The 21,894-nt window shown below is 34.8% G+C and overlaps 1 protein-coding gene across 2 annotated transcripts in view; it reads left to right on the forward strand.

The window, feature by feature from the left end:
• The window catches only part of CDH2 (cadherin 2), a 215,007-nt gene that overhangs the window by 138,845 nt on the left and 54,268 nt on the right, over positions 1–21,894 (forward strand). For both annotated transcript variants that reach the window (XM_082852826.1, XM_082852827.1), the window contains 3 exons: positions 14,618–14,844; positions 16,515–16,661; positions 18,392–18,547. In XM_082852826.1, coding sequence (XP_082708952.1) covers positions 14,618–14,844; positions 16,515–16,661; positions 18,392–18,547 — 530 coding nt within the window. The remainder of the gene's footprint in view (positions 1–14,617; positions 14,845–16,514; positions 16,662–18,391; positions 18,548–21,894) is intronic.

A 21,894-nucleotide genomic window follows, 5' to 3' on the forward strand; every position in this document is an offset into this window, starting at 1 on the left:
CACTACATCTTTAGTGATCGCCTTTCTCCCTTCGGTTGTAATTGTCAAAAGCTTTGGTTTAGCCCATCTTGTTATATATTGTTCTACTTTACTGTTAGTTATTGGAGCCCTTTCCTCCTAATTTTAAACTCCTAGAGATTAGGGATCTTGTTATCTTCATTTCAGTATTCATCTTAAATGGCAAACAAGGAATCATTTGGTTAATTTTCATTGAGAGTGGGCTGTTCGGGGAGAAATGGAAATCAGCCTTCGTCCTGAGAGGTAATGGGTGCTACCTAGGATGCCCCCAAAGAATTTCAGGCAGCAGTGGCCACACTCTCAATGTGATGAGGGAACTTACACTCTGTGGCCTTCTGTTTCCCTATGTATGAAGATGGGCAGCTAAAGAAAAAACAGGAAAAAATAAGTACATGAAAGTATTTATATCATTGTAGGTGATATTTAAATGAGACATATCACAAACATTCTAAACTCTGAACCCTGGACTTGGAAACAGTAATACTGAGAGTATTAGTTGACTGCTTACTCTGTACCTGCTGAGTTACTCTGTAAGTTGACCACCGACTCTGTAGTTACTACTTATTCAGAGTACAGCACTAAGTAGACAGATAGATGGATTCACACATACATACAAAATAAGTTCATGTGATGTTATTAACTAGTACTGTTTGATCTGCGGAAGAGGGTGAAATCCCCACCTTTGTCTTTTGTTTCTTTATATCGAGTCATCCAAGGAATATAAAAAAGAATGTGTATATATATGTATTACTGAGTCCTTTTGCTGTACAGCAGAAATTAACACAACATTGTAAATCAACTATACTTCAATTTTTAAAAAAGTTAAAAAAAAAAAAGAGTCATCCTATCCACCTTCTCATTGAAGCAGGTTATAGCTGGTGGTTAAGATGCTGAAACCCACAAGTTGCTTTATGCCCATTCTTAGTGGTCCCCAGTTTTGAGGAGACTTCATGCATACAAGAATGAACACTAGCTCAGCACTAGACTGTTGTTGTTTGCCTTATTCTTCAGTGTTGAGGAGCTGGTTGGAATCTGTTCATTCCTCCTGCAAGTTTTCAAACCACCATTGTTTGAGAGGTCATGTAGTACAGTAGAGCACAGACTCTGGGTGGTCTGTGGCAGCCCAGCCATGGCTACACGTTTTGCCCATTAGGCCAATGACTAGGCTGCAAACATCAAAACACTTCCGTTTGCTGCCTCTCTATTTGCTTAGCTCTTATTAAGATGCATGATATGCTGTGCTCCTCCCCTATGTGTTCTGTGATTCCTATTACTCATCCCTAGTCAACCCAGGTAATAAATAAAAAGAGTGTCTTGCATTCCTTTTATTCATTCTCTGGTTTGATTGGAAAAAGTCAACTCTAATCATGTATTGCTATCAGTGACATGGAAAACAAAAGAAAGGAAGCAAGTTGGAAAAAATTAGGAAAGGTGACTTTATCTATAAAGACTAAAAAGACTAAAATTAACCTAGTGGTCTTTTACCTGGGCAATTGATTAATCAATTAATTGATTAATTATCAATTAATCAATCTCCTGCCTGCCTGTTGTCCAAGTTTTCTTGCTTCCTCTCTTATTCTTTCCTCTCCTCTCTCCTGCCTTGTGTAATATTCCAAATATACGGAAAAGGGCCTGGGGCAGGAATCAGTGTAGCTTTTTGGAGGAATCACCAGACGGCCTACGTGACTGTGGCTGCCCAATGAGCTCCAAGAGGAAAGGAGGAAGAGGTTGCAGGGCCAAGGGCTTTTGTTAAGGATTTTGTTCTACGTGGTGTGATAGGAAGCCTTTGAGCATGATTTAATTTATGTTTTTAAAAGGCCACTCTAGGTGTCGCAGAGAGTGGGAGTGATAGGCGAGTCAGAGGCTCCAGCTGTAATTCAACCCAGATAATGGCTGGTGCCGTGGGGGTGATGAGAAATGGCCATATTGGGGATATATTTTGAAAGCAGAGCTGACAGAACTTTCAAATAGATTCCTTTTGGAATAAGACAGGAGTCAAGCTCAACTCCTAGTCTTGTAGCCAGAGCATTTGGGTGAAGGGTGAAACTGTTCACCATGGCATTTGTTGAGGGCAGAAGTGAATCAAGAGTTGGCTTTGGAACTTGTTCAGTTTGAGTTGCCTATTCGATGTCCAAATGGAGGTGGCAAGTAGGCAATTGGATATAGGAGTCTAGAGCTCGAGGGAACAGTCAAGGTTTATACAGACTTTCTCAACAATCTTCTTTGTGTAGGTGGTTTTTAAAACCTTGGGGCTGGTTGAAATCACCTAGGGTGAGAATGGAAAGAAGTGAAGATGCCAGGCTGAAGCTTGAGGCATCTTACAGAATTGCAGAAGAAGCAGCCAGTGGGTTAGAGCGAACCAGAGGAATGTTCCATGAAATTAAATTCATTTGAAGTGTGTTAGATTCTGATTGTTGATTTCGTTGACTGTCCTTAGTATTAGATTGTTTGATGTATGATGATTTGGGATTGTGGAATTTTTGTTTTCATCTCTCATTCTGCCCTTGCACAAAACCACTCTGAGCCCAGTCCCAGCCCCATTCCCTGGCGTCAAATGGCAACCTAGATGCTGTGCCCTACATCTTCTGACCTTCAAGCCCCTTAACCCAACAGAAGCTGAACTTCCAGTTGTCCCTGCCTGCTTCCTATCCAGGTGGCAAATTACATTAAGTTCATTTCTGGTCCACAGAGATGTTTATTTTGTTTTAGAGTGTGGCTAGGTTTTGTCTCTCTCTTTTTAAAAACTCTTTATACTTCATCATTGCTGCCTGTTTGGAGCAAGGTGGTCCATCGAAAACATGACCCGACTGTGCCATGCCACGCTATCCAGAAGTCTCCTTCATACCTTGCATTTCTATTTGTTCTTGGTTTTTATATCCCTCTTTTTTTTTAAATGGGAGTTTTTAAGATGAAAAATTCACATTTAATAGATCTTTCATCATCCCTGTTTAGGTGTATGTTTTTATATCTTTGTCTCAATTATTTACGTGTGTTGTTTTAATTCATTTTAACGACTCTGGAAGTCAAATGTCTAAGTTACTTTTTAAAAAATAGGGCTTTTAGTATATTATCCTAAAACATTAGTATTGCTGGGGCTTTTAGGCAAAAAGATGTAATTCCAACTGGTCTGCTTAATGCATCTACTTATCAGGATGGGATAAGGATATTGTTTTAGCCTAAGTCAGTTTATTGTAGCTAACACATGCAGACTGAGAATTGGTTAAGTTGGGAGTAAATAGTGTGTACACAGGATACTTGCCTTGACATCCTCTTGGTTAATGTAGTGAAAATCCTTTAATACATGCCTGTGTATTCATGGGGTAAATCAAACATGCAAAATCTTTATCTCTGTAAAACTTAGAGATACCCTGACCCTTCATAAGTTTACCTTAGAGCTGGACTAAGTGTCATTTGGAAAAGCGGGGGTAAGAATAATGTCCCTGGGCAGAACACTCATGCACCTAAGATGTTTTCAGATAAATCACAGTGTGGAGCATGTGAGCTAGCCATAATATTACAGTGTGTGACCATTCGTCCCATGCACTTTGATATAATTAAGGAGAATGGTGAAATAGAAGTGTAATCATTTCTCCAAGAGGGAATGTCAACGCATTAATGAGTAGAAGGCTTATTATTGTCAGTTGAAGCAGCAGATTTTTGCCCAGCAATTTGGATTGCTGAGTTGGTGTGTTCACGGAGGTAGATGTTCATTTCAGGCTGTGATAGAAGGGAGGGGAACACTTTTGAAGAGGATTTTTTGTTTCACTTTTTTGTTTGGTTGGTTGGTTCTTTTAAACCAATGACAGCATTTTGGAATGACTGCAATTTTGGGCATTATAATAAAAATTTAATAAGCATAAAATATAATTTCTAAATATAAATAAGTAATTGACATTTAAAAGAGTATTACTCAAATATTTATGCATTTGCGTAAAACCAAATAATCTTGAAATAGCCCTTTACTACTATTATATTGATGCATTAAAATCATAGCCCATTTTTTTTATTATATGTCATAGATTACTTACCCTTGTTTTTCTTGTGACTATCTGCAGTAGATCAGAGTGAGTACTAAGAAATACTGTCCGGTTAGGCTGTTGGAAGAATACTTTCATGCTGTTAGAGCAGCTTTCTAGGGTTTATACAATAATTCTTCAAAAAGTTGGAAACTGGTCTACTGAGACAATAAAAAAATGGAGGCCATGTTTTTCCCCAGGTTATACAGTGATGTTTACCCACTAACAACCCATTAATTGAATCTACATTAGAATTTGTTCATTGCTTTTACTACTTAAATTTCATTGGCAACTTAGGGACTTCATATAATTACTTTGAGCAACTTCATTGGCTCTGTGAAAGACATTGTAACATTGATGACATTTTTATGGAATCCGACATATATTAAATACTTAGTACACATCATGTTGCTCATGTTCAGAAAAATGTAGACAGCCTTTAGAAATAACGCATGTAATATTGTGGGTTTTGGTGTTGCTTTTGTTAAATTTTTAGTTTGTTTTCTGTAGAAAGTCCAACTTTGCTCTTTGCAAAGTTCTTTCCAGTAGCTAGTGAGCCAGTATTTCTTTGGGGGGAATTTGGCAGTAATAATTGGGAATTCAGCTTTTAAATTATGAGTTATGTGTTATGGAAGATTTTCAAGAGCTGTTTTATATATCAGTACATTGTCATTTCTTCATATATGACAAGGATATTTTTCTCTAAAATCGAGTAAAGGAATAAATATTTCTTAAATTGTTTTAAGTGTTTAGGATAAAAATCTTATCCTTTCTGTTTTCTAACTTTACTATCAGCAAATAATTTGGGATTTAATAGTTTAATAGTTCAATGGACTTTAATTTCCATTCATGTGATATCATGTCATACTGTAGGACTGAGTTGCTTAATGAACATTATGTTCTATGTACCTCTTTCTTTTATTCAAATTTTATAAAATGTACAACATCCTTTTGTTCCTTGGTATACCCATGTCTTACTTAGCAAGTTGGGCATTCTGGGGAGACATTCCCTCTTTCTGGTCTCTGTGGCACATTTTTAAGCCACATTGTTGAAATTGATTTAAACACAAGATTAGTTTAGTTTTGTTTTTTCCTTTCTAGTGGTATACTTGAAAACTCCAATTAGCAAGAATTTCTTTTTTCAGCAAAGTTTATTCGGAGAACTCTGTTTTCTTTAAAAATTAACAAAAACCTGTCACAAAACTTAGGAATTAGGATCCTTCTTTGTTGACATAAGTAGCCTGAAACATAAAGCTAACTAAATTGCATCAAATTTCAGAGACTAATAATCATACATTTGGGGAAAAGAGCTTCCATACAACCTGTGTTCTGTCAGAGTAATTTAATTAGAGGTAGTGATATTTCAGTGTAATTTGTTAATGGGCACATTCTGCAAAAAAAAAAAAAAAAAAGTAATTCTGCCTGAACACTGATCATTTAATATATTTTTAGCTGGATTCTGTCAAAAGAAAGGGTTTTCATTGAATTTCATGAAACGGAGATGCCTGGAGGAAGAATATCAATGAAGTGAAGAACAGAAGAACAGTTTAAATTTTTTGAGTTACTAGAATTGCATATAAGGGAGAATGTAATAACCTTACTGCTTTTCCAGAGGTTTAATATATGAAATTGTATGCATAGCATTATTGGACAATTGAAAATCTAAATTTCATATTTTGAATGTCATAATCATCATCCCTACTGCTTGTTTTGATTTTTTTCAATTTCACGAAGAATCTCATAGCTCTTTATTCCTTTCTTTTATTTGTGGCAACTTGTATATAGATGTCAGTTAAATACTACATGACTTGCCCTGGAAAGAAAATGAAATAACAGCTTCTCTAGATTTTATAACATTTTAGAGAACATTATAATAAAACCTCTTGCTTTTGGTGGGGAAATACCAACGCTTTTAGTAATAAGAAATATTTTAGTTGTATTAATTTGATCTACAATAAGTTTGATTCTGATTTATTTCATTTCATAGACACTTCATCCTAATTCTGCTGCAGTGAGAGGGATTTAGGTCACTCAAGTTGAGACCTTATCATGATAGGCTAGGATGTGCTGCAGTAACAATTACCCCCATTCTTCTGTGCTTAACATAAAAAATGTCAATTTCCCCTTCCTGTGAAGAAGTCCTCGGTGGAAGCAGGAGACTCTCCAGGGCAGTTCTCCATGGCTGGGCTCACTCACCCCGGGGGTTCGATCCTGTTATTATCTGCGTTTAACATGTCCTTTCTTAATTGCCACTGCAGGGAAAGAGGGCATCAACTTTTTTTTTTTAATTTCTGCTGTTCAGCAAAGTGACTCAGGTGGCTCTCTCTCTCTCTCTCCCTCTCTCTCTCTCTCTCTCTCTCTCTCTCTCTCTCTATATATATATATATATATATATTCTTTTTTTATATTCTTTTCCATTATGGTTTATCCCAGAACATTCAATATAGTTCCCTGTGCTATACAGTAGGACCTTGTTGTCCATCCATTCTCTATGCATCTACTAACCCCAGACTCCCAGTCCATCCCTTCCCAACAACCCCCCGCCCTGCTGCCCCTGGCAATCACAAGTCTGTTCTCTATGTCTGCGAGTTTTGTAAAGAAGTTCATTTGTGTCATATTTTAGATTCCACATGTAAGTGATATCGTAAGGTATTTGTCTTTCTCTTTTTGACTTACTTCACTTAGTATGATAACCTCTAGTTGCATCCATGCTGCTGCAAATGGCATTATTTCATTCTTTTTTATGGCTGAGTAGTATTCCATTGCATATATGTACCACATCTTCTTTATCCGTTACTCTCTCAATGGACATTCAGGTTGTTTCCGTGTCTTGGTTATTGTGAATAGTGCTGCTGTGGACATAGGGGTACATGTATGTTTTTGAATTATAGTTTTGTCTGGATGTAGAGGGTATCAACTTTTAAATGCTGCTGCTGGGAAGCGATATGTGTGACTTCAATCCCCAGATTTTATTGGCCAAAGTAAGCCACATGGTCATGCTGAAGGCCAAGGAGATAAGAAGTGTCATCTTTATGAATGTTTAGAAAGAGGAGAAAAACTGAAATTATTGGTCATCATTCGCAATGCCACCTGAAGCATTAATATTTCAGCAGTATGGCAAAATAGATCAGTGTTTCCCAACCAGATTGCCAAGAATGGGATATAAGTGTGCTGTAGATACTCATGGTTGAACTTTTTTATAGTGTTAAAAATGTGAAGGCATTTTTATTATAAAACAGGTCAGTAAATTAACTCACAATAGTGAAAATTACATTTGAATGCTCTTTCATTGCTTTCTGTAAAAACTTCCTGAAAGTTTTTATTATTTTTATTATTTTTCTCTTTTGCTAAGACTTGCATAGACCCAAGTCTCCACATAGCATCTCCCCAGATCTTTTCATTGGCCAAGTACTCGCCGCACATGGAGTGAGCACCAAAATGTCCCCTTTCCCACTGAAGCCCCCCAGTCACCTGATCATTGTTTTCATATCAGCGTGTTTATCCTAAGTGAAAATTTTATGCAAATGTTACTTTTATTATTCTTTCAATTTAATTTGCTTGCATCTTTTGCTCATACTTTTCTCCATTTAATTGTAAAAGAGAAGGTATATATAAATTTTATGTTTTTGTCAGGTTCCAGAGAATTATTAACTTGGTTAGATTTCTCAGTTGTTTATTTCTTCTTCCCTCCTTCTTTTTCTTTTTTCTACTTTCTTCTTTTGCTTTTTTTCCTTTATTCCTGTTGGATTTTAAAGTTAACAGTCAAAATCTTTTCTCGATGGAAACCAATAGTTAATTTTTGTGTGTTTTTTAAAATTAAAATGTCTCTATTATGTTAAATTTATATAGGTTTTTGGAAACAAATTCCTTAGAATTAAATTGATTGGTTTTTCTGGACGTAAAATTTACTAAATTACTAAACAGGACTGTAAGTTGCAGAAATGGATTGCTTTCAAAATATTTTTTGATTATCCAGACTGTAAATAATGATTATATTTTGTACATTTTAAGACTTTCAATTATTAAATTAAGTGAAAATTAATATTCAGTATTCCAATTTAGATTACAGTACGTTTAATTTTCCAAGCTTTTCATATGCCTTATATTTAAATGTTTTAACAATGCAGAAGACCTGAAATATATTTATTTTATAGTTGTAATATTTATAATATTCATTAGTATATTACAGGATAATATTACTTCTACTTTACTATTTATATATTATATGTATATTATATATTATTTACACATAGATTTTCTGAAGCTATACATGCCTGCAGTCTCTTTTGTCTTCAGATTTCATTTTAAAGTATGTTTTCTTTCCCAACCCAGTGGAAAATGAAAAGACTTCAGTTACAAAAACCCCTTCAAATGTTTTCCCTCAAATTGGAATTCATGAGTCCTTATAATTATTCTCACACCTGGTCTAAAGGCTTTATTTGATGCAAACGTGAGCCAGTGAAGCTACATGCAGGACTAATTGTGTGCTCACTGTACCCCAAAACAACCAATTTAGGCAGAAGAAATTTGGGATTCTCTTAAGCAGAAAGTAAGCAAATTCCTTTATGAGATTGAGTCTAGCACTACATGATCAAGTTCTAAAAGCCATTTATGGGATTTTACACTTAATGCCTGAGGCCAAAATGCCTCACACAAAGGCAGAACTTCTTAGTTTACCAGCCTATATATGTATCATCAGTGCTATACTGGAAACCAAGGAAGTAGAAGAAATCGAAAAGGAGCCACTTTTGAATAATACACTCAGGAGAGGTACTGTTGGCATGTCACACATCATAGTGACAGCACTAATCAAAAAGATGATTAGATCAAAAGAGTGATCATTGCATGTTGATGACTTTAAGGAATTAATAAATATGTTGGTTAATAGCAGTCGTTAGAATCCTTAAAGAGCATTATTCATTTTGAAAAACAAAGGAGGACAAACTTTTGTAAATCATACATTCAAAGACCCAAATGAACACTTTAAAGCAAGATTTTAAGCAAATATTACATGAGGCTGATGCTTTGGCCATAATGGCGTGAAGGTATGATGGCTATAAATGGTATGAAGATATAAACGTCAGGAATTTAATCTGAGAGCCCCATGATTCTGTTAGTTTTACTCACCTAGAAACTCTTGTATATAAAGGTTTGCTCATAAATCTTAAAACCACATAAATTGATATTATGAAAATAAATGGCAACAGCTTTATGCAAAGATCAGGGATTAGAAAACCATATTTGCTGATATATACCAAAGTGCCCAAGCTGTCCAAAGGACACTTTTTTTGCAAGAGTTTATTAGCTAATAGAAAAATGGATTGTGAGTGTGTTTGAATGTTGTTCACTGCAGATTTGTTGAAGGAGAGTTATTTGCTTGAAAAAAATAACCTATTTAACTGACATTTTGGAGCACCTGAATGAACTTAATTGAAAATCGCAAAGGCCATGTAAATAATAGTACACATACTCACCAAGCTTATGGATTTGAAGCAAAGTTCAGCTTTGGAAAAAGGATAAAAATGATTCATTTGTCATATTTAGTTGGTGTTACATTTTAAATCCTAAGGAAGAATTATTGACTGTTAGAGCAATACCTATATATGCTTGAAGTCAAGTTTTATCATTATTTTAAAATACTTAGGATGAAAAAATATGAAAACTTTTGCATTTCCACAAGGAATTTCAACATTGTATTTGTCAATTAAGAAAAAGAAGGACCAGGAAATTTAATCAGTATATCCCTCATGGTTCATGACGAGAAAGAACTTTCTGTCAATTGGAGAAAAAGTGATGAACTCTGTGCTACCCATTTGCTACCACCAACTTTTGTGAATAAAGTTTGCCTTGGTGGTAATTATCAAGGATTTGATGTCTCTGTCACAAAACTTGTTATTAAAAAGGCATTTCATGCAAATAAGCTCAAATTTCTTATTAAAGATTTTAAAAAATTTTTTTGTATGGAAGTTTTATGTATATTTAATAGTCAGTATGTTTCCCAAAACTCTGTATTTCATTTTTTTTTATCATAATTATATGCTATAAAGAAAATGGAATGACTTTTTCCACCAAGGTCCATATGGAAATTTCCAAACTGTCTCTAGTGTATCCTACTGTGCATGTGTGAAAAGGATTGGTGGACCCTAAATGGTTCTAGGAAAAATTGTTCCTCAAATTGAAACTCAGAAAGGGCCTAGAGTAAGCGAAGAATATCTAAGCAGATTTATGAACAAACCTGCACTTGGTAACCTTTCTCCATTGGAATCTGTAAGTAAAAACACCATGAAATCCTTAATGTTGAGACAGTTCTTCTCTACCTTCCTCCCTATCACTTCTTCACTAATAGCTAGCTAGCTAACTCCTTAATAAATATTGCCCTGTCCCCATAGAAGGAGAACGTCTGTTAACACTGTGAAACTATTTCTGTTTTCCCAATATGCCTTCAGAAATAGCAATTCATGTGGGAAAAAAATACAATAAAAAAGTCAAAGATACATTTAGGCACAAAACTATTTTACAGTGTTCTCTTGTAATTGTTTCTAAATATGGGTGATGTTTTACTCAGGCAAAAATTATAAACTGTATGTGTGTATTTGCACATTTTCATTTCTGTGGTTTATGTAGTGCTATTAACTGCTAATACATTTAATATATAAGATCCGTGGTTTGCCATTAATATTTTATAAGGATATTATGGTTTTATGGTCAACATTAATTTGAGGTATGGCTTTAAGAGTCAAAAGTACTTTAAAATAATTATTTCACTGGTGTTTAATTTCATATTAATCATGTTAACAAAGTTTTATGTAGGCTAGAACACAGTAACTATATATTATATGTAAACTATGCAATGACTCTAATAATAAATTTCTTGTTTAATATGATGATGTTTTTAGGCACAAACATTTAATTGTGTGTAGAGTTGTTTTAAATTTGAATGATCCAGTGGATCAAGTTTGCTTTTTCAGTTGTCTAAGGCAATTTATTTCCTTTTCTCCTATGTTTTGAAATTCTACAGCTTCTACTCTAAGTTATTTGAGCACTTAAGCAAAATTAACGTCTTAATGTAAAGAAGATCGTCAGAAAAAAAATATTTCAAGTTGAGTTCGATTGTTTTTAAAATAACAGAATTTCAGCTTTATTACATGTCTGGTAAAATATTATGACTTTCATGAAACTACATTCAGTATCTCCATACATAGGGTGTTCATGTAAAGTTATCGATTCAGTTATATTATCCAGCTCCAGCTAATAACCACATTGGGGCAATTCACTGGAACTCATGTTTGGGAGAGACAGGATATTGACAACTATCTACTCCTTTTAAATATCTAATAATATAGCTAGTTCCCCTAAAGGAAGTATTTTTTTAATTATGAATTGACTTTATTTTTTAGAACAATTCTAAGTTTACAGAAAAATCGAGCACCAAGTGAAGAGTTCCATATCCACCCCACCCCATAGTTTTCCCTATTATTAACGTCTCGCGTTAATGTGGCACATTTGTTACAACCAATAATGATACATTACTGTAAAGTCCTTAATTTTACTTTAGGATTCACCCTTTGTGTTGCTCAGTCCATGAGTTTTGACAAACGCGTCCTGTCACGTATCTGCCATCACAGTATCATACAGAATAGTTTCACTGCTAAGGATGCATTTTAATTTAAAGTAAATGTATCATCACCTTTTCTTAAAAACCTATACATTAAAAAATGTTCAAACTGCTTCATATTTTGGAAAATAAAGGTTGAAAATCGTATTATATTACTCAGAATTCTTTACGTACTATCCGTTAGGAAAATATGTTAATAACAGAAACAGCGTGGTTCCAGTGAGCTATATATTTCTCCTCACAAGTCATATAACTATGATGTTTGCCTTCCTCATCTCAAAGTGAAAATTTAAATCTAATCTTAATTTTACCATGTCCCTTGAATATCTCGTTCTCCCTTTCAAGTGGCTTCTGTCCAATCTCCTTTTTATTTTTAACCAGGTTTTTTGATAAACATATTTTGCCATAGTCCTCCTGAAAACCGTTTTGAAAGTCCATAAATGGTAAATAAATATATTATATATATTATAAATATGTATTAGTGCTGTAACTAAAGTTCTATAACATGGCGGTTTTCCACTTTTTTCTATTAATTTCTATGTTTCTGTAAAAACTTTCTCCTAAGTAAGTTTCAGCACTTGGTGCTAGGGCAGAAGTGAATCTGGTCAATTTTGAGAAAATATTCATGGTGCATCTAAGTCATAAATGAACAAAACAACACACAATAAACGCTGACCAATGGTTAACAAATGGAGTTCGTGTATTATCCATTTATTAGACTACAGAGTGGGTGGTTTAAATGACAGAAATTTATCTTCTCACAGTTCTGGAGGCTGGAAGTCTGAGATCAAGGGGCCAGCCAGTTTGGGTTTTCTTGAGACCTTTCTCTTTGGCTTGCAGATGGCCATCTTTTCCTCTGTCCGCACAATGGTCTTTCCTCTATGTATATGTGCATCTATGTCCAAATTTCCTCTTCTTATAAGACACCAGTCATATTGGATGAGGGCCCAGCCATATGAGCTCATTTACCTTAATTACCTCTTTAAAAACCGTATCTCCAAATATACTTATATTCTAAGGTACTGGGAATTAGGGCTTCAGCCTGTGAATTTTGAGGAACAGAATTCAGTCCATAACACTCATTGAAATTAATAAGCTTTTTAATTTGCATGACTTGAAAACAGTAAAACCTGGTAATTATTGATTAAGCATGTGAACCAGGCATATTTTGTGCATTAAATCACAACCACAGGATGAAATCAGGATTGATACTTCACTAAGGAGAACTTTTTCATTTGGCAATGGACCTTGAGTTGAGGTATTGATTCCACTGGTTGAATGTACAAAGGGAATTATGTAATACAAGACCTTTCTTTAAAACTGAGTAATGTCCCAAATGCTGCTTATTTTAATATTAAAGCAAATTAAAATTACCAGTTGTTTTAAAAACCCAGAACAATTTAATAACAGAAATATTAAACCAATGGGGGCAGGGGTATTAGCAAAGCGAAACAATTTTAAGTAACTAACCATTATGCAATTTCCTCCCACGTGTTTTCTCCGATGTCAAACTCTCTGGGATCACCCACTTCTCATTCATAGGCTGTGCAGTGACCCTTTGTAGGAAAAGGCACATTTTTTCCTTCTTTGCTAATACATTTTTTCAAAGGCCTCTATCTTTCCTAGCCTGCATCTTTCTGACACCTGAATCTAAATAGGTAAGCTGAGTACCAAATTAGCCGAAGTCAGTGGCAGTAACAGTGAGTGTGAATTTTTCTCATTTGCCACACACTCTCATTAGCCCGTGAGGGGCTCAGCTCCTCCTCTCTGTGGGACATTCAAGCTATGCTCCAAATGAAGAACTCCTTTTTAATATGCTAGTTACTTTGGTACTTTCAGAGATCTAAATGTGGCATTACTCTCTTCCCAAGCATCTATCAAGCCTCTTTTACTTTACTTTCATTGTCTATTAAAGGTTTAAGACGTGAAGATCCCTTTGTGCTCCTGTAAGGCAAACAACAACTAAGAGTCAAAAGCTTGGAGCATTGGTGCCTTTCTGAATTTTCTTCCCCATCTGTAGAACAGACAAAATGATTCCTACTTTGGGTGGTTATTCTTAAGGTTAAAGTAAATAACCTTAAGTGTCTTGTTCAGTGCCTAGCATTCAACAAATGTTAATTCATTTTCTTTCACAGCCCAACACCCTAAGTGTTCATCATCATATGAATGGCTAAAGATGTGGTACACACACACACACACACACACACACACACACACACACACAATGGAATACTACTCAGCCATAAAAAAAGAATGAAGTTTTACCACTTGCAGCAACATGGGTGGACTTGGAGGGGACTACGCTAAGTGAAATAAGTCAGACAGAGAAAGACAAATACTGTATGATATCACTTATATGTGGGATCTAAAAAATACCACAAACTAGTGTATGAAACAAAAAAGAAGCAGACTCACAAATATAGAGAACAAACTAGTGGTTACCAGTGGGGGGAAGCGGGGAGGGGCAATACAGGGGTGAGGGTGGGAGTTACAAATGATTGAGTGTAACATAGACTATAGGGATGTGCTGTACAACATGGGGAATACAGCTAATATTTGGAATAACTGTAAATGGAGTGGTGTAACTTTTAAAATAATTTTTAATGAAAATTTAATAATGTAAAAATAAAATTTTGGGGGCTTCCCTGGTGGCGCAGTGGTTGAGAGTCCGCCTGCTGATGCAGGGGACGCGGGTTCGTGCCCCGGTCCAGGAAGATCCCACTTGCCGTGGAGCGGCTGGGCCTGTGAGCCATGGCTGCTGAGCCTGCGCGTCCGGAGCCTGTGCTCCGCAACGGGAGAAGCCACAACAGTGAGAGGCCCGCGTACCGCAAAAAATAAAATAAAATAAAATTTTTGTGTTTCATGATGCTACATTTTATTTTTAACCTAATCAGGATATAGCTTTAGATGAATAGTTGTTTTTGCCTTTGTGGTATAATTAGTCTTATGTATTTATTATCTTTTGCAGTGAAGTTTAGCAACTGCAACGGGAAAAGAAAAGTACAGTATGAAAGCAGCGAACCAGCAGATTTTAAGGTGGATGCAGATGGCATGGTGTATGCCGTGAGAAGCTTTCCCCTCTCCTCTGAGCACTCAAAGTTCCTGATATATGCTCAAGACAAAGAGACTCAGGAAAAGTGGCAAGTGGCAGTAAAATTGAGCCTCAAACCAACCTTATCTGAGGATTCAGTGAAGGTAGAGTATCCAAGTATGGCTTTGGGTGGAGTTATGTTTGCAGATCAGAAATGTGCAGTTTGAACTAAATACATACTTTGCATCACATTAATGGGTGGCCAATATTTGACTTTGTATCAACTTCATTTGCTACAATAGTATTTTGCTGTTTTTAACCTTATAAGATGCTTAGTCAAAATATATTATCAGCAATCCTAAACTGTATTTGAAAGGTTTGTTTATACTTTGAGATTTATAACTTAATTTAAATTAGAAGTAGTTGTTTGTTTTAAATTTCTTAGAAACTTTATAAGGTGTTAAATTTAACCACAAAATAAACAATTGTTTGTAAGATGTCACCAGCCAAATTTATTAGATGGGAAATACAGATTTATAGTAGTAGAAGGAAAGAATTTCTGTCAAGGAGTACTGGGTTTTTGTCTTGTCTCTTAATAATTAAATTGGGGAGTATGAATTATTTATACTACCGACATGACTTTTAGGAATAATATACTCCCTCTGGTGGAAGCTGCTATAAGCCAAGATAAAATAAATAAGATACATTTCTAACAGAGTAAAGTTCAATTCAGTTCAATATTTATTGAGCACTTATTTTGTGTAAGGCACTATTTTAAGAATTTTAAATAGAAACGTTAACTTCTTCAGTAAAGTTATGATAACATTATTAGTTCTGAATGTTCTAGTCCTTTGAGTTGATTAATATAATCTCAAGTCCATGATTTTATGACTTTTACATTTTGTATATTTATTGTACTGTGAGAGATAAGAATACACACATTCTTTTCTGGTATTTCATTGTAAATGTGATATACACAGCCATAATCAAATATGAATAAATATTAGAGAAAAAGATATTTTTTCTCTTATACCCATGTTGGACTTTCATTATGTGAAATGTAATTTGTTAATCTATTAACTGTTAGGGGAAATCATGTCATGTGGGTACTATAAAGTAAGGAACCGGTAACTGAGTGAAAAGATGCTTTGGTGGTTGTTGATGATTCGCTGTGTTCCAGCAAACTAGCTTGGATCTTTGCATTGAAACAGCAAGGGCTAATGGCTAAAATGTCTACAGACATAGGGAGAAACAGAAGAAAACGTTGACACCCAGCAGAGATTAATACCCCATGTGCAAAGTGGGTCATCTCCAGCATCCATCTCGACTGACATAGGTTTAGAATAAGTACAGCATTAATTCTGTGGGATTTAATAGGGTCATAAATATTTGAGACGTTCCTTAGCAGTATGTATTAAACTTCTTTTGAAATCCAAATTATATTTTAGCACATCAAGATCTAAATTTAACGTACACAGTAGCACATTACCTGAACTATGGTTTAAACTAATGAGAAGTGTATAAAAGGGTACTATTAAACTTTGCTCAGTATTAACTACTATCTAAGATGGCTTATAGAAACGGCAAATAGTTTACACAGCTGTGCCACGTAATAAATTTTTTGGAATTCAATTTTTCAGTGAACACTGTCACCCACAATTTTACGGTGTTTTCTATTATTTTAATCGGGGGACAAGGAGAGGGCCTCCAGACCTGTTTTCTTGTTCATAATAAACTGTGATTCCTACGCTTACAGGTATCCATTGATATTGATGTACTTTCAGAAAATGTTTTCCTAGTACTCAGGAATGTCTTCTTGTATTTTAATGCAAAGGAATCACGAGAAATTGAAGAAATAGTATTCCCAAGACAATTGACTAAGCACAATGGCTACCTACAAAGGCAGAAGAGAGACTGGGTTATCCCTCCAATCAACTTGCCAGAAAACTCCAGAGGGCCTTTTCCTCAAGAACTTGTCAGGGTAGGGTGGCACAATTTCACTGATCTCCATGGCATGTGTCAAGTGTATGTTAGAAGTGCTTTTGTCTCTTTTTTCACAAGGTAGAGTTTACAACATGTATGTACTAAAACATATTTTGTTTTGTAGTGATGAAATGTCTGTAGTGTTATAAACAGTCTCTTCTCCATTTTTTCATTACCTCAGATTATTTATAGATAGAGCACTCTGTGGGTCAGTCCTATATTTCATGGATGATAAAGTTTGTTGGAGCCTTAGCTCCAACGTGCTTCACACCCACACCGTACCCTTTCCCACACACCTTAGCTTCCCTGTCTGAAATCTGCACTCCCCGTGATGATCTTTGCCCTCTACAAATAGCTTTTGGGCCAAAGAAAAAATAAAGGGGCAATCATTGCTAAAAATGCCAGTACCAAGTGCGTTTGAGAGTTTTCTAAAGAAATAAAAAATGACCTCTGATACCATTAACAAACTCCCTGGGGCTGTGCACAAACATAGGCTTTCAGAGCTGAAGAGGGAGATTTTTCTCCATTTACTCTAAATGCATACCATCGGACCCAGAGAACAAAATGACGGATATCTCTACACGTTTAGTAAAATGAGCAACCTTTTATTTATTACAAAAAGAAAATAAGACAAAGTCATTGTATTCCCATCTAGTAGAAAGTAAATGTTTCTGTATAGGATTAATTTGACATTCCAACAGATACATACAGAAAGCTGTATTTTTTAATAAGTCATTTATTTGTGTTGTATAGTCTATGGTAATGAGCATTATAATTCAGTTTAACAATGAAAGACGTAGCCCCCCAATCGAGGTGTTTTCTGTGTTTCTACTTTAATGGAGAATGAGAAAAGAAAAGAATTTTGCCTTAGCTAAAAAAACAAAACAAAACAAAAACTGGATTCTGTTACTGGATTAAAGATATCTACCTAATACACAAATATCTTGTATCATCACCTCCAAACAGTATTGCTCAGCTGGCCCTTTCTCTGTACTGTTCTCCTTCCTCCCTTTTTATAACCTGTTCCTATGACCACTCATCTGTAAACTTATTTTTCCGGGAATTGTTGTATTTGGAAGAGAAGGCAGTGAGCCTATAATGGGTGTAATTTTTAAGAGTAATAGAGATATATTATAAAATCATTTCTTGCTTGCTTTGTTATTAATAAAGACTTTGGGGTATTAGGTGCCACCTTAAAATAACATGGGAAGCTTTGGTTGCAGTGAAAAGCATCAGCACGATGCAAGTAGAGGAATCTCACTTCCGGGCTCAACCATAATCTTAGAGTTCCCATGTGAGGCTCTTTCACACTATGGTGAGACAATTATTTCTTATCCTAACTCGTGCAAAAAGTAAACAATTTCTATCTTCATTAAATTGGACACCTGTTACAGGGTTAAATATTCTAACCTCCAGATTCCCAGGAGAGACTTTGATTCTGTTTAAAAACTGATGCCCCTTAATTTTGACTTTTGCACTACTCCTAGTGTGTGTTCTTTTAGATGTTAACATTGCCCCCAGTCCTTCTGGTAATAGGTGACATCTCGTTTTGAAGCCCATCACCCAGCAGCAAGGAAAAGGGGCAGGACAGGCAGAGTTTCAAGGGTTTTCTGGGAAGAGATGGTATACGTTTGTAACTGGAAGAGACCGTGAGGTGTGGCATGCCCTGTCTCTGATAATGAGCTTATTTAGTCCCTTGTTTAATGTGATTGTCTTCTTGACCCTCAGATCAGGTCCGATAGAGATAAAAACCTCTCTCTGCGGTACAGCGTAACTGGGCCGGGAGCCGACCAGCCTCCAACTGGTATCTTCATTATCAACCCCATCTCAGGTCAGCTGTCAGTGACCAAGCCTCTGGATCGCGAGCTCATAGCCCGGTTTCATGTAAGATTTCAGCCAGCTGATAATTCTCTGTATTAATACTCTTCCAAATATGTGCAGGGTTTAACATTTGCCTCTCACGTCAGTCTTAAAGCTTTGATCCTGATTCTAACACCAGAAATGTACTTGTAGCCTTTTCAGTTTACTTTTCATAAGTTTACTTATTGTTTATTTTATTTATTTGTTTATAGTTTTTACCTTACTATAACTTACAGTTTTCATAAAATTGATGAATGCTCATGGTAAAAAACAAACAATGCCAAAGAAGAAACTAAAACTGCTTAAAATCATATTACTGTTTACATGCTGATACTTGCCTTCAGATACGTGGCTAAGAATTTATAAGAACAAATTTACATGAAAGGGGTCAATACTGTTTCATATAAATTATATAAAGACCACAACATTTTTAATGGCTGTATAGTATTCGTTGAATACATAAACTATCATTTTAATAGCAGTTTCTTATTAATATACATTTATGTTTGTCATCTTATCTGTTCCTGCTGGTATTATTATTACCATTAGAGTCGTAGTAAATGGATAGCACATTTTTGTTTTGTTATTTGTTGGTCATATTAACTCCAGAAAGATGTGCCGTTTTGGTCTGCCTATTGGGAATTAAGATTTCCCTTTTCCACATAACCCTGCCAATACTTGGTTTCATCAATCTGCCAGTCTGAACAATCTTTTCTTAGGTATATTATCTAGTTATATTTCTTATGCAAATTTTTGTGTTATTTTTCTATTTTATTCATTTTCCTATTAAGTTATAACAGCTTTTGTATATAGTTATATGTTCATATTTTTTAATATACGTATTTGTTTGAAACTGATTTAAAAATAATATTGTAATGAGTATTTTAAAACTCAAGAATTACCTAATATTAAAGTCTAAATTCCAGAAAGCATTTTTCTTTCATTTTTTTCTAGCCATGCTTGCACATTTTTCTGGAACAAGATTTCAACAATTTTTTCATGCATTTAATATAGAAACCTAAGTTGATCTTTGTTACTTCTCCAGTTTCTATAGGAATTACTAAAACTTTTAATGAAAGTATCATTTTCTCTTAGAAAAGAATATTGGCACATTGTAAAAACTTCAAATAATACAGAAATGAAATTTTTCAAATAATACAGTATTAATAAGAAAGTGAAAAGAATTTGAAATCCCAGTACATAAAACTAACCATTTTCTTTTTTTTTTTTCCCCTAACTTTGGTGATATTCTGTAAGATATTTCTCTGTGCATAGAGTCATAAATGTATTGTTTTGAAATTGGGATCATTCTCTGAAACCAGCTTTTGTCACTTAACAATCATAAGATTTAGCATCTTTCCATGTCAGTAAATCACTATTTATATCATCATTTTTGATTGCTCTAAAGTAATTTTAAGTAATTACCTACTGGTAGATACTGGTAGGGTAATTTAGTTCTTTCAGTTGTATTTTACAACTACTGTATAAATAATGTGACAATGAACATCTCTCTGTACATTTTCGCATTATATCCTTGGAAAAATTTCCTAAAATTGAATTATTTTGATAAATATAGTGAAATTGTTCTCTAGAATAGTTGTATTGTGTTGCACTACCTTCCCACTATATAGTAGATACTTTCCACTCCATTATCAATTCCAGGCATTATTTATTTATTGCCAGTACTATTGGTAAAAGAATTATCTTGACGTTTTAAGTTGCATATGTTGAATATCATGATATCCTTACTCCTGTCTTATGTTGAATTTGGGCAGGGGGTTGTTTATCTTTTTCTGTACTCTTAAGAACCTTTTATCTACTAGCGTTGTTAATACATGATTTGTCATATATTTCCCCTTTTGTTGTTTATTTTTAAACTTTGTTTATAGTTTTTACCTTATTATAACTTGTAGTTTTTACATGGTGATGTTTGTTGTTGTTGTTTTAATTTTATCAGGCATTCTGGCTTTCCAGAGATGTTTATAAAGGTTTTTCCCTCTCCAAGATGCTAATCTCCTCCATTTTATCTGTTTTATTTATTTATTTATTTTTGCCTCTAAATGTTCAACCTCTATGGAGTTCAGTTTACTAAAAGAAGAAAGGGTTATAGATCCACTTTGCTTTTCCTTTACGGCCAGCGCAATTATCCCAACACCATATATTGAATTAGTATTCCCATTGATTTAGCATGTCATTCCACACTTTTTACTCCACCTATGCATGTGTTTGTTTTTAGACTCTTATTTTTCTCATTAATATATTTGTTGAATTTTTTGCACTTGTACAAACTTTTAAGATTATTGAAGTTTTGAAAATTATTAAAATATTGATATGTGGTAGAGCAAGACTCCCCTAGATATAAACAGGCAAATAAACATATAAAAAACTAAAAATGTTTTAAATCCGAAATATCACTCAACTCCCTCCTCCCAAAGGCCTTGATTGTTCTATCAACAAATTCTTCTAAAATCCTTAAGGAACATGTAATTCTAATGCTTTTTATATTGTTCTAAAACATAAAGAAAGAAGTAAAACTTGCAAGCCTTTCACAAAAACATCACATTTATAAGAAAACTTAATAAAGGCAGCACACAATAGACCAGTCCTTAATTAGCCTAGTTTCTAATTTATGAATACAAATAATATCAATATCAAAAATTCTAAATATCTCTTCTGTACGAATTCTCACTCTCTGAACTTCTGTGGTTAAAACTCAGGAAATAAATATTTTCAGGTCAATTTCGGGGTGAATTCTTGATCTCCAGATTCTCAGTACTTGCACATAAATGAGCAATATCCGTAACAAAATAGAATTAATTATAGAATGGCCGGGATAGTTCATTATTAAGAATCTCTTAATGTAATAAGAGTATTATTATTATTTAATACCATCAATGTATTAAATAAGTCAAGGGAAAAAGGAATTCTTTCTGTAGGTGTTGAAAAGGCCAGTGTAATAAAATTTACATTGTTTCATGTGTTAACCTCTAAATAAAAAAAGGATATGTTGATGATTCTTTAGGTTGATAAAGCATATCCAACAGAAACCAGCAGGCAGCATCATACTTAACAGGAAAATCATAGAAGCATTCTCTTTTAAAGAAACAATTCAGTGAACAGTACATAGCTTTTGAAAAGATTGAAATGGTTTTCTATGTTCCGGATGAAAAGATTTTGAAGATATTTTGCCAAGAGTAGCTGAGTGATTATATTTTTTTAAAAAGGAAGAAAAGGGCTTCCCTGGTGGCGCAGTGGTTGAGAGTCCGCCTGCCGATGCAGGGGACGCGGGTTCGTGCCCCAGTCCGGGAAGATCCCACATGCCGCGGAGCGGCTGGGCCCGTGAGCCATGGCCGCTGAGGCTGCGCGTCCGG

This window comes from Leucopleurus acutus (assembly GCF_964270905.1).
Source record: "Leucopleurus acutus genome assembly, chromosome: 13".
NCBI lineage: Eukaryota > Metazoa > Chordata > Mammalia > Artiodactyla > Delphinidae > Leucopleurus > Leucopleurus acutus.